Source organism: Entelurus aequoreus, linkage group LG01, assembly GCF_033978785.1.
Source record: "Entelurus aequoreus isolate RoL-2023_Sb linkage group LG01, RoL_Eaeq_v1.1, whole genome shotgun sequence".
NCBI classification, from domain to species: Eukaryota; Metazoa; Chordata; class Actinopteri; order Syngnathiformes; family Syngnathidae; genus Entelurus; species Entelurus aequoreus.
In genome coordinates this window covers 37,190,435-37,204,923 of record NC_084731.1, presented here as the reverse complement: position 1 = coordinate 37,204,923, position 14,489 = coordinate 37,190,435, and the positions used below count along the sequence as shown (strand labels likewise).

The window sequence follows — 14,489 nt, the reverse complement described above, 5'->3', positions numbered from 1 at the left end:
TACATTTTTGGTATTCAGAGTATTTTCTGTCTCTGTCTTTTATGGCAGCTAATAGGTCCGGATTCATCCATGGTTCAGAGTGGGCTTTGATCCTGACTGTTTTCACGGGAGCCATGTCATTTAGTATCTTTAGGAACGCCATTTTGAAGCGATCCCAAGCAACATCGACCAGGTTGCTCGCGAGCACAGGGGACCAGTCCCACTCATCTAATTTTAAATTGAAATTGTCATTGGAGTATTTTTTGAGGGATCTGGATTGGGCTGTTATGTGGCCATTGGCTTTGGAGCAAGCAAGAATGGGAAAGAATTCCACCTGAGAAGCTTAAAAAATGTGTCTCCTCAGTTCCCAAACATTTACTGAGTGTTGTTAAAAGGAAAGGCCATGTAACACAAACATGCCCTTTCCCAACTACTTTGGCACGTGTTGCAGCTATGAAATTCAAAGTTATGAACATCAAATATCTTGTCTTTTTAGTGCATTCAATTGAATATTGGTTGAAAAGGATTTGCAAATCATTGTATTCCGTTTATATTTACATCTAACACAATGTCCCAACTCATATGGAAACGGGGTTTGTATATATATATATATATAAATATATATATATATATATATATATATATATATATATATATATATATATATATATATATATATATATATATATATATATATATATATATATATATATATATATATATATAATGTGTGTGTATGTATGTATGTATGTATGTATGTATGTATTTTCATTTATTCATTTATTTCAGGCAATGACAAAAAAAAAGTATAAGGTAGACAACACGTAATAATATAAATTAATATAATGTAAAAGCATGATGATCCAGTTTTGCCTGAAAGGGAGTGGGAAGAAGATAACTTTTTTATGTTTGTATGTATGTATGTATATATGTGTGTGCATGTGTGTGTGTGTCTGTGTGTATCTGTTTGTGTGTGTATATATATATATATATACATATATATATATATATATATATATATATATATATATATATATATATACCGTAATTTCCGGACTATAAGCCGCTACTTTTCCCCTCGTTCTGGTCCCTGTGGCTTATACAAGGGTGCGGCTTATTTACGGCCTGTTCTTCTCCGACATCGACGAAGAGGATTTCGGTGGTTTTAGTACGCAGGAGGAAGACGATGACACAATGATTAAAGACTGACTTTTCATATACCGGTAGGCTGGTTATTTTGATAACGTACAGGCGAGCACTTTGTATTACTTTGCACCGTTGTATTATTTGTACTCTGCACGAATGCTGTTCGCCATGTCAAAGATGTGAAAGTTTGATTGAATGATTGAAAGATTTATTGTTAATAAATGGGATGCTTTGCGTTCCCAAACAGTCATCTCTGTCCCGACAATCCCCTCCGTGGTAGCAGGAACCCCTATATACTACGGTAATTACACATCAAAACCCTGCGGCTTATAGTCGGGTGCGGCTTATATATGGAGCAATCTGTATTTTCCCCTAAATTTAGCTGGTGCGGCTTATAGTCAGGTGCGGCTTACAGTCCGGAAATTACGGTATATATATATATGTATATGTATATGTATATGTATATGTATATCTATGCTATGCACACTAATCTAAAAAACAGAAATGAGGCAATACTGCATACACTAGTAGCAGAGTCTTGTAGTAAAAGTTTTGTAGACATATTAATATTATTGATAATTACATGTAATACATTTAGAATATATAATATTGACATATTAACAATATACAATATAATAATACATATACAATATAGTAATTATACTGTAGATGTATAAGTAATCACTTTATAATCGAATTATAGCCCCTGAATTTTAATTGTAATCAAAATTGTTAGGTGCGCAAAGATTCCCACCTCTACTCACACACGATTAACATGCTGTCAAAGGAAATAGCGTTAACTCGTTATTATCTCGTTAACTTTGACTGTCCCAAATAAAATATATATTATTCAAAATGTTACAAAATATATTGTAAAAATGGATTCCCCATCAAGTCTCACTTGACATATATTATTTGGATTAACTGCTATTATTCATTAGTGGCGGGAAATTATTAAAACAAATATTTAAAATGAGTAAAAAATAAATGTGTGCAATAAAATGTTTTTAGGTAAAGGCCTCAATCCTAATTATGCCTCCCATTACTTGCCTGACACTTTCTGCAGCTGAGAACTAAGCATGAATGATATGTAATAGTAAAATGTTTTGTCCTTGTCACAGGCAACCAAGAACCCTTTCTACTTGCACGTTGGTATGGATATTATTCAGAGCCTTGACAAATATACCAAAGTCAGGTAAAAAACAAATTTTTCAGCAGTTTTTACACTTTTTTTGGAGCAAGTGTTGATTGAGCTGTTTTGTTTTCAGATGCGGGTACGCCACCCTACATCACGTTGTGCACAAATCCAAAGAGGACCGCATGGAGAGTTTCTTCCTCAGCGAGACCTGCAAATATCTTTTTCTGGTAGAATTACGTGGCACGTAAAACGTTACTATCCAACAAAATGTAAGTTTAAAAACTTTTTTTTTTTTAATTACAGCTTTTTGACGAGGACAACCCGCTTCACAAGTTGGGCAACAAGTACATCTTCACAACAGAAGGTCACCTGATGCCAGTTGACAAGCGCTTCCGGGAGAATCGATGGAAGGACAGAAGTCCATGTGAAGACAAAGACGCGCCAGTGGAGAAGCCGTTTAACGAGCAGCTCGTCCAGAACACCAGCAATGTAAGGACGCCATCTTTGTGTTTGGACAGTGACTCACTTTCCATAAATGAATAATTATCAGTACAAATTATTTTTTCAATTTGCAACAAACGCACAAAAAACACAGTTTAAACACATTTAACTTTACAAACAATAACTTTTCTTTTAAATGTCCATCAAATAAAAGTGTGTACCTTACGAAAATAAATATTTCATATACAGTGTTCCCTCCATTAACGCGGCAGTTACGTTCCACACCTCCCACCTGATATACTGTATTTGGGACGCTATTTATTTGATGATATTAATGAATATTGTATGCATTGTAGGTTTTTATAAAGCCTACACTCTTATGTAATTGTAACATATTAAAAATGAGCTGCAGGTGATGATGAAGGCAATGGCGGCGTCACTCACGAATAATCAGGATTTTGTGGGCTTTTTTTGTGATTATCGTGGCCTATAAGGCCTGAATTTGTGGCAACTTTTTCAGGAGGTTGCAGCAAAAGAAGCAATGTTTTGAGGATTACTTTTTCAATAACATTGAATCAACTTGTATTTTTATGAATTTGTTATCAATGTTTTAAGTGTTCCTTGTAACCTTAATCTCAAAAAGTACAGGTATTCAACAAAACAAATGCTGTATTGATGTTTTACTCTTTTTATTGCAGACAAGACTTAAAAGTAGACACTAGATGGCAGTAAAACACGTACTCGGAACTCATTGTCAAATTACTGTACTGTTTTAATTAAATATAAGTAATAATAGTTATAATTCTACGTTTTTCTAAGGCAGGGGTCGGCAACCTTTACCACTCAAAGAGCCATTTTGGAAAGTTTCACAAATTAAAGAAAACAATGGGAGCCGCAAAAATTTTTTGATAATTTCAAATGAAAAACACTGCATACAAAGCTTAAATTGCTTTGCGCTATGTTAACCAGGGGTCTCTGACACACGCACCGGCACGCATCTTAATATGGAAATTTAATGTTAGTGCGGCCCGCGACTTTTAATTGAATGGCGCTTGATAGCGTCTTTCTTGCCAACCCTCTCAATTTTCCGGGAGACTCCCAAATTTCAGGACGTGCTGGCACTGCTTTTAGCGCCCTCTACAGCCTGCCCAAACAGCGTACCTGCTTGGCCACATGTTGAATGCAGCTTTTACTTGCTCACGTAAGTGCCAGCAAGGCGTACTAGTTCAACAGCCACACAGCTTACACTGACGGTAGCCGTACAAAAACAACTTTAACACTGTTACGTTACAAATATGCGCCACACTTTCAACCCACACCAAAAAAGAATGACAAACACATTTCTGGAGAACATCTGCACTGTAACACAACATAAACACAACACAACAAATACCCAGAATCCCATGCAGCCCTAACTCTTCCGCTCAACCGACGCACGGAGAGGGGGGGTTGATGTGTGGGGGGGTTTGGTGGTAGCGGGTGTGTATAATGTTAGAGTTAGAGTTAGAGTTAGAGTTTGAGTTTATTTCGAACATGCAAGCATACAACATGATACATCACAATTTCCAGTTTCTCTTTTCAACATGTTCGAAAAGGAGTAGGAAGAAGCAGAGCTTATTTAATCCTACCCCTTTTCTTTACATAACAGTTGCTGAAACTTTTTTATTCACTTCCTGTTCTCAATTTATTCACAATAAACTCCATAGGTAATCACAATAAAAATAAATAAATAAATAATAGTAAGAATTTAATAATAATAATTGGTGAAGAAAGTCATATTTCATATGATGAGATAAGTAAGATTACTTTAAAAATGAATGAATGGATGGATGAAGTAAATTGAGAATGTTTGTCATGGTTCTTCTTCTTTGTACTTTGTAAACACTTTAAGTTTGAAGAGTTTCTTGAAGTGGATCATATTAGTACATTGTTTGATTGCTTTGCTTAATACATTCCATAATTTAATTCCACATATTGATATACTGAAGGTCTTAAGTGTTGTACGTGCGTACACATGTTTTAAATTACATTTTTCTCTAAGATTATATTTCTCCTCTTTTGTTGAGAAGAATTGTTGTATATTCTTGGATAGCAGGTTATAGTTTGCTTTGTGCATAATTTTAGCTGTTTGCAAATTCACTATGTCGTGGAATTTAAGTATCTTTGATTCAATAAATAAAGGATTTGTATGTTCTCTGTATCCAACATTATGTATTATTCTAACTGATCTTTTTTGTAACACCGTTAATGAATGAAGTGTACTTTTGTAATTATTTCCCCATATCTCTACACAGTAGCTCAGATATGGTAACACTAGTGAGCAGTAGAGAATATGAAGTGATTTTTTGTCTAGAACATGTTTTGCTTTATTCATTATTGACGTGTTTCTTGCTACTTTATGTTGTATATTTTTTACGTGAGATTTCCAGTTCAATTTATCATCAATCATTATACCTAGAAATTTGGTTTCATTTACTCTTTCAATTTCTATTCCGTCTATTTGTATTTGTGTTTGACTTTCTCTTCTACTGTTACCAAATAGCATTATTTTAGTTTTACTAAGATTCAACGATAGTCTGTTTTTGTCAAACCATCTTTTTAATTTGTTAATTTCTTCTGTTATTATTTGTATTATCTCCTGTGTTCTCTCCTGAACAAAACGCTGTTGTATCATCCGCAAATAATACTAACTTTAAATCTTTTGTAACTTTACAAATGTCATTTATATAGAGATTGAATAATTTAGGTCCTAATATTGATCCCTGAGGTACACCACAGGATATATTTAGCGTTGTAGACATGTGTTCGCCTAGCTTCACGTATTGTTTCCTGTTCGTTAGATAACTTCTTATCCAGTTTAAGACTAACCCTCTGATGCCATATCGTTCTAGTTTTTTGATTAAAATATTGTGATTAATTGTGTCAAATGCTTTAGTTAGATCCATAAAAACTGCTGCTGCACATTTTTTACTGTCTATTGCATTGGTAATTTCTTCTGTAATTTCAATTAAAGCCATTGAAGTTGAGACATTAGCTCTGTATCCATATTGGTTCTCTTCAAGTATTCTATTTTTATTTATGAAACTCTCTAATCTGTTATTAAACAGTTTTTCAATGATTTTAGAAAATTGTGGAAGTAAAGAAACAGGTCTATAATTTGTAAATTGATGTTTATCTCCAGTCTTATAAATTGGTGCAACTTTAGGTATTTTCATTTTGTTTGGGAATGTACCTGTTTGAAATGATAGATTACTAATATACATTAATGGTCCTGAGATCTCTTCTATAACCTTTTTTATCGTTTCCATATCAATTCCATTACAATCAGTTGAAGTCTTAGATTTCCATTTTTTCACGATTGTAACTATTTCCTCCTGTGTCACATTACTGAGGAACATGGAGTTGGGATTTCGCTCTATGGTATCATTATAGTTCTCAATTGGAACTGGGTCTGGAATCCTTTCTTCCAATTTTGGTCCAATATTTACAAAATAATTATTGAAGCTTTCAACTACTTCCTTTATGTTGTCATTTTTTTTTATTTCCGTCTAAAAAGTATTGAGGGTAGTCCCTCTTTGTGCCATTTTTAATAATGCTATTGAGGATGCCCCATGTTGCTCTCATATTATTTTTGTTCCTGTCCAATAATTCACTGTAATATTCTTTTCTACATGATCGTAGTATGTCTGTTAACTTGTTTTTATACTTTTTGTACTTAATTTCTAAATTATAATAATGGATTCGATTTATATCGCGCTTTTCTATTGTTAGATACTCAAAGCGCTCACAGAGAAGTGGGAACCCATCATTCATTCACACCTGGTGGTGGTAAGCTACATTTGTAGCCACAGCTGCCCTGGGGTAGACTGACGGAAGCGAGGCTGCCAGTTTGCGCCTACGGCCCCTCCGACCACCACCTACCATTCATTCATTTCACCGGTGTGAGCGGCACCGGGGGCAAAGGGTGAAGTGTCCTGCCCAAGGACACAACGGCAGCGATTTTTGGATGGTAAGAGGCGGGGAGCGAACCTGCAACCCTCAGGTTTCTGGCACGGTTGCTCTACCCACTACGCCACGCCGTCCCGATTTTCTGCCTCTATAGTTCTTTGTGCTATAAATTCTCTATATAGTGTATTCTTCTTCTTACAGGCATTTTTTAATCCTTTTGTCATCCATGGTTGATTATTCTTTCTCTGTTTATTACTGAGTTGTATCCATGGACAATGTTTGTCATAAAGTATTATGAACTTGTTTAAGAAATGTTCATATGCTTCATCAACCTCTTTTTCCTTGTACACATTGTCCCAATCTTGCTTTTGTAGCTCAATTTTGAAAGCAGTCATCCTCTTCTCTGTGCACAGTCTTCGAAATGTCCTTTTGTCTTCCATGTTCTTCTTGTAGTGTCCATCATATATTGTAAAAACTGGCAGATGATCACTAACGTCGGTTATAAGTAGACCACTTGTAGTGTTATTGTCAAACTCATTGGTAAAAATATTATCAATAAGCGTGGCAAAGTGTGCTGTGATTCTGCTTGGCTTTGTGATTTTTGGATATAAACTGATGCTGTACATTGTATCAATGAAGTCATCAATAGACTTTTGCTTGTTAGGGTTCAATAAGTCAATATTAAAGTCACCACATAAGAACATTATTCTTTGACCATTATCCATGTAAGTAGCCTTGATCCATTCTTCAAATGTTTCTATACTTGACTTAGGTGATCTATATATACAACTGATGAAAATGTTTTTGCTTTTTTCCTGACATATTTCAATGGTTATACATTCTAAGATATTATCTATAGCAAATTACATGTTTTTTTTACCACTTTGTAGTTCAGGTTCTTCATCACGTACACAGCTACTCCTCCTCCATTTTTGTTGGTTCTGTTGATGTAGTTTAGTTCATATCCCTCCAGATCAAAATCTATTCCTTTTTTATCATCAATCCATGTTTCTGTGACAGCAATCCCTTTGAATGGTTCGTTGATGTGTTCCAAAAAGTTCTTAATGTTGTTGTAGTTTGCATACAAGCTTCTGCTATTAAAATGAATAATTGACAATTTGTTATCGCATGTAATGTTGCTATTATATTGATCATCTGTATAATAAAAACAATTATTACTGATGTGGGAGAAAAAATTTGTATCTGGATCTATATCATTTTCCAAATCCTGGTTTTTGTAATCTTTGTTGCAGAAATTTTTTAGTTCCATATTTTCTTGTTCAACAATCTTTGATGTTGTTTCAATAATTTCAATAAGTGTAGGTGGATGCAATCCTGAATGTAGGTCCTCTTGTTTAGTCGTCCCTTGGAACATAGTAGTGTCGATGCTGAATTTGGGTGTTTGTTTTCTGTCAGAGTCCATTATCATCGTTGTTTTGGTAGCTGTGTAAACTTTAAAAATTGTCCAGGTCCTTGATGTCATGGACAACAATTACTCTTGCTTCTGGACCTCCATTCAGCTTGATGTAGATTTTATAGTTGGTGCTCCAAGTTCCCTCGATTTTTCCCTGCTTTCTCAAGTCGCGTGCTTTCTTGGCGATTCCAGCATTGCGTTTTGTGAGATGCTCATTCATGTACACATTTGTTCCCTTCAGCTTCTTTCCCTGTCTCAGCAATGCCATTTTAGATTTTCTGTTTACGAGTTTCACGAGCACGACTGGAGTGGCGTTGTTGTTTCTTCCGTTCAGTGGGATGCATGTTTCGATGGTATTAATTTCAATTTCCTTTGATTGCAGAAAGTTGACCACTTGCTGTTCTGCTGAGATCATATCCATTTCATCTGGTTCACCTTCATTATTCACAGCTTTCGCATAGGATCTTGGTTTAATTCGGTGCCCAGTCACGATGATATCATTCATTCGTTTGTCCTGATCCATTTCATCTATGATATTCCTCAACATGTTGTTGTCTTCTTGAAGGGTCTTCATTCGTTTGCCCATTTCAGTGGCTTCATTATTTCTTCTGTTGTTCTGAGATTGCAGATTTTCTATATTTTCCTGCAGACTTTTCACATCTTGTTTGTGTTCTGTTGTTACTTTTCTCAGATATTCTTTCAATTCTTTCATTTCTTCTTTCATTTCTTTCATTTCTTTCATTTATTTTTTCATTTCTTTCATTTCTTCTTTCATTTATTTCATTTCTTTTTTCATTTCTTTTTTCATTTCTTTCATTTCTTTTTTCATTTCTTTCATTTCTTCTTTCATTTCTTTCATTTCTTTTTTCATTTCTTTCATTTCTTCTTTCATTTCTTCTTTCATTTCTTCAAGTTTTTGTAGTATCACTTCTTGATTCTGAGTGTGAATGTTGTCTGTCTATCTGTGTTGGCCCTGCGATGAGGTGGCGACTTGTCCAGGGTGTACCCCGCCTTCTGCCCGATTGTAGCTGAGATAGGCTCCAGCGCCCCCGCGACCCCGAAGGGAATAAGCGGTAGAAAATGGATGGATGGACTTCTTGATTCCCATCATGTCCTGTGTCCAACCTCAAATCTTGTTCCCAGTTGTGTTCTGTAACAGCTGACCCCGAAGGTTTCGGGATTTCAATCTTTCCTTTACCTTTTCGCATCGCGGCAGTCACTGACGTCAATGCCTCTTGCTTGTGTCTTAATGGCAGTTGCTTCTTTAGCGACGTGCGGCACTTTAACTTGTTTTTTCCAACAATTTCGTATCGTGCGCCGTTCAGAGATCAATTTGAGGTGTCAGCCTGTCAACTTATATCACTCTGCGACGTCGGGATCACTTTAAAACAGCTGTAAACTCGCTGTAGCTTTTGGTTGCTAGGCAACCGCTTTGAACTGCGGCAAGGCGCCTTTGGCTTGAGGCTAACGGCTCTCCCAACTCGCCTTCTTTCAGCGTATCAGTGCCTCTCAACTGACCAAAATCAGATTGAAGATGCCAGGGTACTCCCCTGTGGCTGTGATCGCAAATCAGTGGTCAAAATCTTCAGATTTAACAAAAAACTCCGGTAGCAAGAGCGGAGCCTTTCTCTTTTGCGTCCTTTCTCATTGACAGGAAGTGACCGGAAGAGTTAGGGCTGCATGGGATTCTGGGTATTTGTTGTGTTGTGTTACGGTGCGGATGTTCTCCAGAAATGTGTTTGTCATTCTTTTTTGGTGTGGGTTCACAGTGTGGCGCATATTTGTAACGTAACAGTGTTAAAGTTGTTTTATAAGGCTACCGTCAGTGTAAGCTGTGTGGCTGATGACTAAGTATGCCTTGCTGTCGCCTACGTGTGCAAGTAAAAGCAACAAATAACATGTGGCCGTGCTGGCAGGCTGTTTGTAAATGCTATAGAGGACAATTAATGCAGTGCCATTAGGGCACGCCCTTGATTAAGTAATTAGAGTGAAAATAGGATAATATTTGCCCTGAGAGATTTCTAGGAGAGGCAGTCTCCTGGGAAAGTCAGGGGGAGGGGGGGGGGTCGTTAAGTATACTGGGAAATCCGGGAGGGTCGGCAAGTATGCAGCTGAGCCGCATAGAGTGGTCAAAGAGCGGCATGCGGCTCCGGAGCCGCGGGTTGCTGACCCCTGTTCTAAGGTAACCGGTTTTCGATTCCCATCCCTACCCTGTATAAACAAATGTAAAATAAATATTATCAATATATGTAAACTAGGAAGTAAATGTTTATATACTACTTTGTCAGAAGGCTTAGCGCTGTAGGCAGGAACAGGAAGTAGGTCTGAGCTACAACAATTGTGTCGTTTGATCATAAAGAGTTAATATATTGTTACACGTTGCTGTTTTTGCTTCGTCTACACAAGAAACAAACATAAGTTTTGGTTAAGATACAAAATTAGATTGGTGAAAATGACGCAGATTGGCCTAAGTGTGCAGGAAAGTTGCGGGCATAGACAAAGTTGCAAAGCCGCCCGGGCATTATTTGTGGGGATTCGTTGAATTTGCATGGATGCAAAATCCCGGAGGGACTGACTATTTTCTTTTTCCGAGTGAGGAACAAACTAATTTTCATTTGAAGAGGTATTTCTTTTTTGTCTTAATATTTTTTTCCTTCTTTTTCCAAACCGAATATTTATTGATCTGGCCATGGCAGCTAGTAGATAATAGCTCAGAGCTAAGCTACCTTCTTTTAGCATAGCAATTAGGAGAGGCTCACCTTTTTGTCCGATATTAGGCAGCTTCCTCGGGGGTATAGATTCTGTGCCAAAAGCCCTAGAAGGCGCAGAAAGTTGAGAAATACAAGAGTGAACACAGCTAATTCGATGATGATGATGTGACTGAGCCATTTAGCCGCCAGTACAGAAAAGACAGTGCTCTGTGATTGGTCAGCCATCGATCAATCGTGAACGATGTCATGTGGACAAAGCAGCTTTGTTGCGGCATTAGGAAGACAGCTTATATAATATCAAACAGACGTTATGATAATGTACAGGTAAAAGCCAGTAAATTAGAATATTTTGAAAAACTTGATTTATTTCAGTAATTGCATTCAAAAGGTGTACATTATATTATATACATTATATTTATTCATTGCACACAGACTGATGCATTCAAATGTTTATTTCATTTAATTTTGATGATTTGAAGTGGCAACAAATGAAAATCCAAAATTCCGTGTGTCACAAAATTAGAATATTACTTAAGGCTAATACAAAAAAGGGATTTTTAGAAATGTTGGCCAACTGAAAAGTATGAAAATGAAAAATATGAGCATGTACAATACTCAATACTTGGTTGGAGCTCCTTTTGCCTCAATTACTGCGTTAATGCGGCGTGGCATGGAGTCGATGAGTTTCTGGCACTGCTCAGGTGTTATGAGAGCACAGGTTGCTCTGATAGTGGCCTTCAACTCTTCTGCGTTTTTGGGTCTGGCATTCTGCATCTTCCTTTTCACAATACCCCACAGATTTTCTATGGGGCTAAGGTCAGGGGAGTTGGCGGGCCAATTTAGAACAGAAATACCACGGTCCGTAAACCAGGCACGGGTAGATTTTGCGCTGTGTGCAGGCGCCAAGTCCTGTTGGAACTTGAAATCTCCATCTCCATAGAGCAGGTCAGCAGCAGGAAGCATGAAGTGCTCTAAAACTTGCTGGTAGACGGCTGCGTTGACCCTGGAAAAAAGAGCTGGACTGCTGCTGAGTGGTCCAAAGTCATGTTTTCTGACGAAAGCAAATTTTGCATTTCCTTTGGAAATCGAGGTCCCAGAGTCTGGAGGAAGACAGGAGAGGCACAGGATCCACGTTGCCTGAAGTCTAGTGTAAAGTTTCCACCATCAGTGATGGTTTGGGGTGCCATGTCATCTGCTGGTGTCGGTCCACTCTGTTTCCTGAGATCCAGGGTCAACGCAGCCGTCTACCAGCAAGTTTTAGAGCACTTCATGCTTCCTGCTGCTGACCTGCTCTATGGAGATGGAGATTTCAAGTTCCAACAGGACTTGGCGCCTGCACACAGCGCAAAATCTACCCGTGCCTGGTTTACGGACCATGGTATTTCTGTTCTAAATTGGCCCGCCAACTCCCCTGACCTTAGCCCCATAGAAAATCTGTGGGGTATTGTGAAAAGGAAGATGCAGAATGCCAGACCCAAAAACGCAGAAGAGTTGAAGGCCACTATCAGAGCAACCTGGGCTCTCATAACACCTGAGCAGTGCCAGAAACTCATCGACTCCATGCCACGCCGCATTAACGCAGTAATTGAGGCAAAAGGAGCTCCAACCAAGTATTGAGTATTGTACATGCTCATATTTTTCATTTTCATACTTTTCAGTTGGCCAACATTTCTAAAAATCCCTTTTTTGTAGTAGCCTTAAGTAATATTCTAATTTTGTGACACACGAATTTTGGATTTTCATTTGTTGCCACTTCAAATCATCAAAATTAAATGAAATAAACATTTGAATGCATCAGTCTGTGTGCAATGAATAAATATAATGTACAAGTTACACCTTTTGAATGCAATTACTGAAATAAATCAAGTTTTTCAAAATATTCTAATTTACTGGCTTTTACCTGTATTTAAAATGAATTCTTTTCAATTTTTAAATCTTCGATGCACTGAGACAGCAGTAAGTGAACCACAAAGTGGCGAAGTTAGACTGTCACAAATAAATATACAATTAATGATTAAATCATATGTATACACAAAAACCTATTCACGATGTGGGATAAATAATTTCGAGTGCAACTATACATAATTTGAACATAATATTATGGATATAAAAACATTTTTTTAAATCCACAACCCCACTTTTAATAAACACACACAACAAAAACTTTACAGGAAAAAAAAACTTGTGCATGTTAGTTCAATTTATAACAGCCATTTATTTTATTTTTTTATGTTATCTTATTTAAATGATCTTAATTCAATTCAGCTTTTCTCTTTTGAATAATATGGGACATCGAGGGATCTCCCCTGTTTTAGCCCCCAAGGTCATTTGTCCTTGCAATAATAATGTCCATTCAATAATAATTGAACAGAGTTGTGAATATTAAAACAATAATATAAATTATTTATTTTTTGACAGTGCAACAGGATCCCGGAGGCGCGACGCTACACGCTGCCCCTGAAGAGCGTCTACATGAGGCAGATTGATCACATGGTCGGCCTGCACTGACAGTGTGGTGATGTTGTTGCTGCGCGCGCGCGCGCACACACACACGCGAATGCGTATACACTTACACTACACATTAATACACGCGCACACTGTGAGTATATTTGCTGAGGATCCAGACTGAGTTAAGACACCGGGACCATTTATTTTACTGTTTAGGTTGTGTGAGTATTTGGAGTGTACGCGTATGTTTGGAAGTGTGTGTGTGTGTGTTAGGGCGCGAGTGAATTAGGGTAACCGTGTCGTCCTCCTGTACAACAAATGGCGTAATGTGTTGTTTAGTGCCTTGCTCGTTATCACGAGGGCTTCATCACAGGGACACTAGTGCAGTGTGTGCAAGTTTTAAAGTGGGCTTGTTTATTAACATTTATGGATCGTAACTATACAAAAGTGTGATCATGAGAGTAAGAGACCCGTCACTCATGCTCTTAAAGTGCCTTTTTTTTTAAACGTAGCGTCAGGAGGTCTAACACGTTTTAAATCGTGTTGCTCAAGTCGGTCGGTCTGTATGCGTGTGTGTGTGTGCGCGCGTGCGTACGAGTGTGTGTTTGTGTGTTTTCACTTGTTTACAACTAAATCAAGCCATCAATTTTCTTGTCTTCTTTTCGTCCACATTTTTTCCAAGAGGAACAAGTAAATTGACGGATTTTATTTGACTTGATTGCACTTCTTCATACCTGCTGATCATCTCAGGGTTTAAAGCAAAAACAAATGAAAGAACAATTTCACAAACATAATGTGTGTAGAATAATGATTGCCTACAATGCCAGCAGGTATTTTTTCATTGCAAAGCTTGTGCGTTTATTTGATGATTAAAATTTAAATTACTGATAACTATGCATCTTTTCTTTCTGCTCCTTCATATATTACCAGCTTTGTACATTCGACATACTTTATCACACTTTTCATTTAATTTGATTTAATTCAATGTATTGACGTTATACTTTAATTTATTTAATTTTACTTTACTTTATTTTACTCTTAGTGTATTTTACATCATTTTATTTTTAATTTACTTTATTTTATTTTAATTGATACAATTTTACTTTTAGTTAATTTTACATAATTTTATTTAACTCTATTTTCATTTATTTTGTTTTACTTTATTTTATTTTATTCTAACTTATTTTACTTATTTGTATGTTACTTTTCTTTATTTCATTTTACTTATTTTAGTTTATTTTATTTTTCTTTATTTACTTTACTA

General features: G+C 36.7%; 1 protein-coding gene across 2 annotated transcripts in view; it reads left to right on the top strand.

Moving 5' to 3' along the window:
* The window catches only part of edem1 (ER degradation enhancer, mannosidase alpha-like 1), a 31,083-nt gene extending 16,967 nt beyond the window's left edge, over positions 1 to 14,116 (top strand). For both annotated transcript variants that reach the window (XM_062049357.1, XM_062049351.1), the window contains 4 exons: positions 2,247 to 2,320; positions 2,394 to 2,490; positions 2,567 to 2,752; positions 13,196 to 14,116. In XM_062049357.1, coding sequence (XP_061905341.1) covers positions 2,247 to 2,320; positions 2,394 to 2,490; positions 2,567 to 2,752; positions 13,196 to 13,285 — 447 coding nt within the window. In that variant the 3' untranslated portion in view covers positions 13,286 to 14,116. The remainder of the gene's footprint in view (positions 1 to 2,246; positions 2,321 to 2,393; positions 2,491 to 2,566; positions 2,753 to 13,195) is intronic.
* The last annotated feature ends 373 nt before the right edge of the window (positions 14,117 to 14,489 follow it).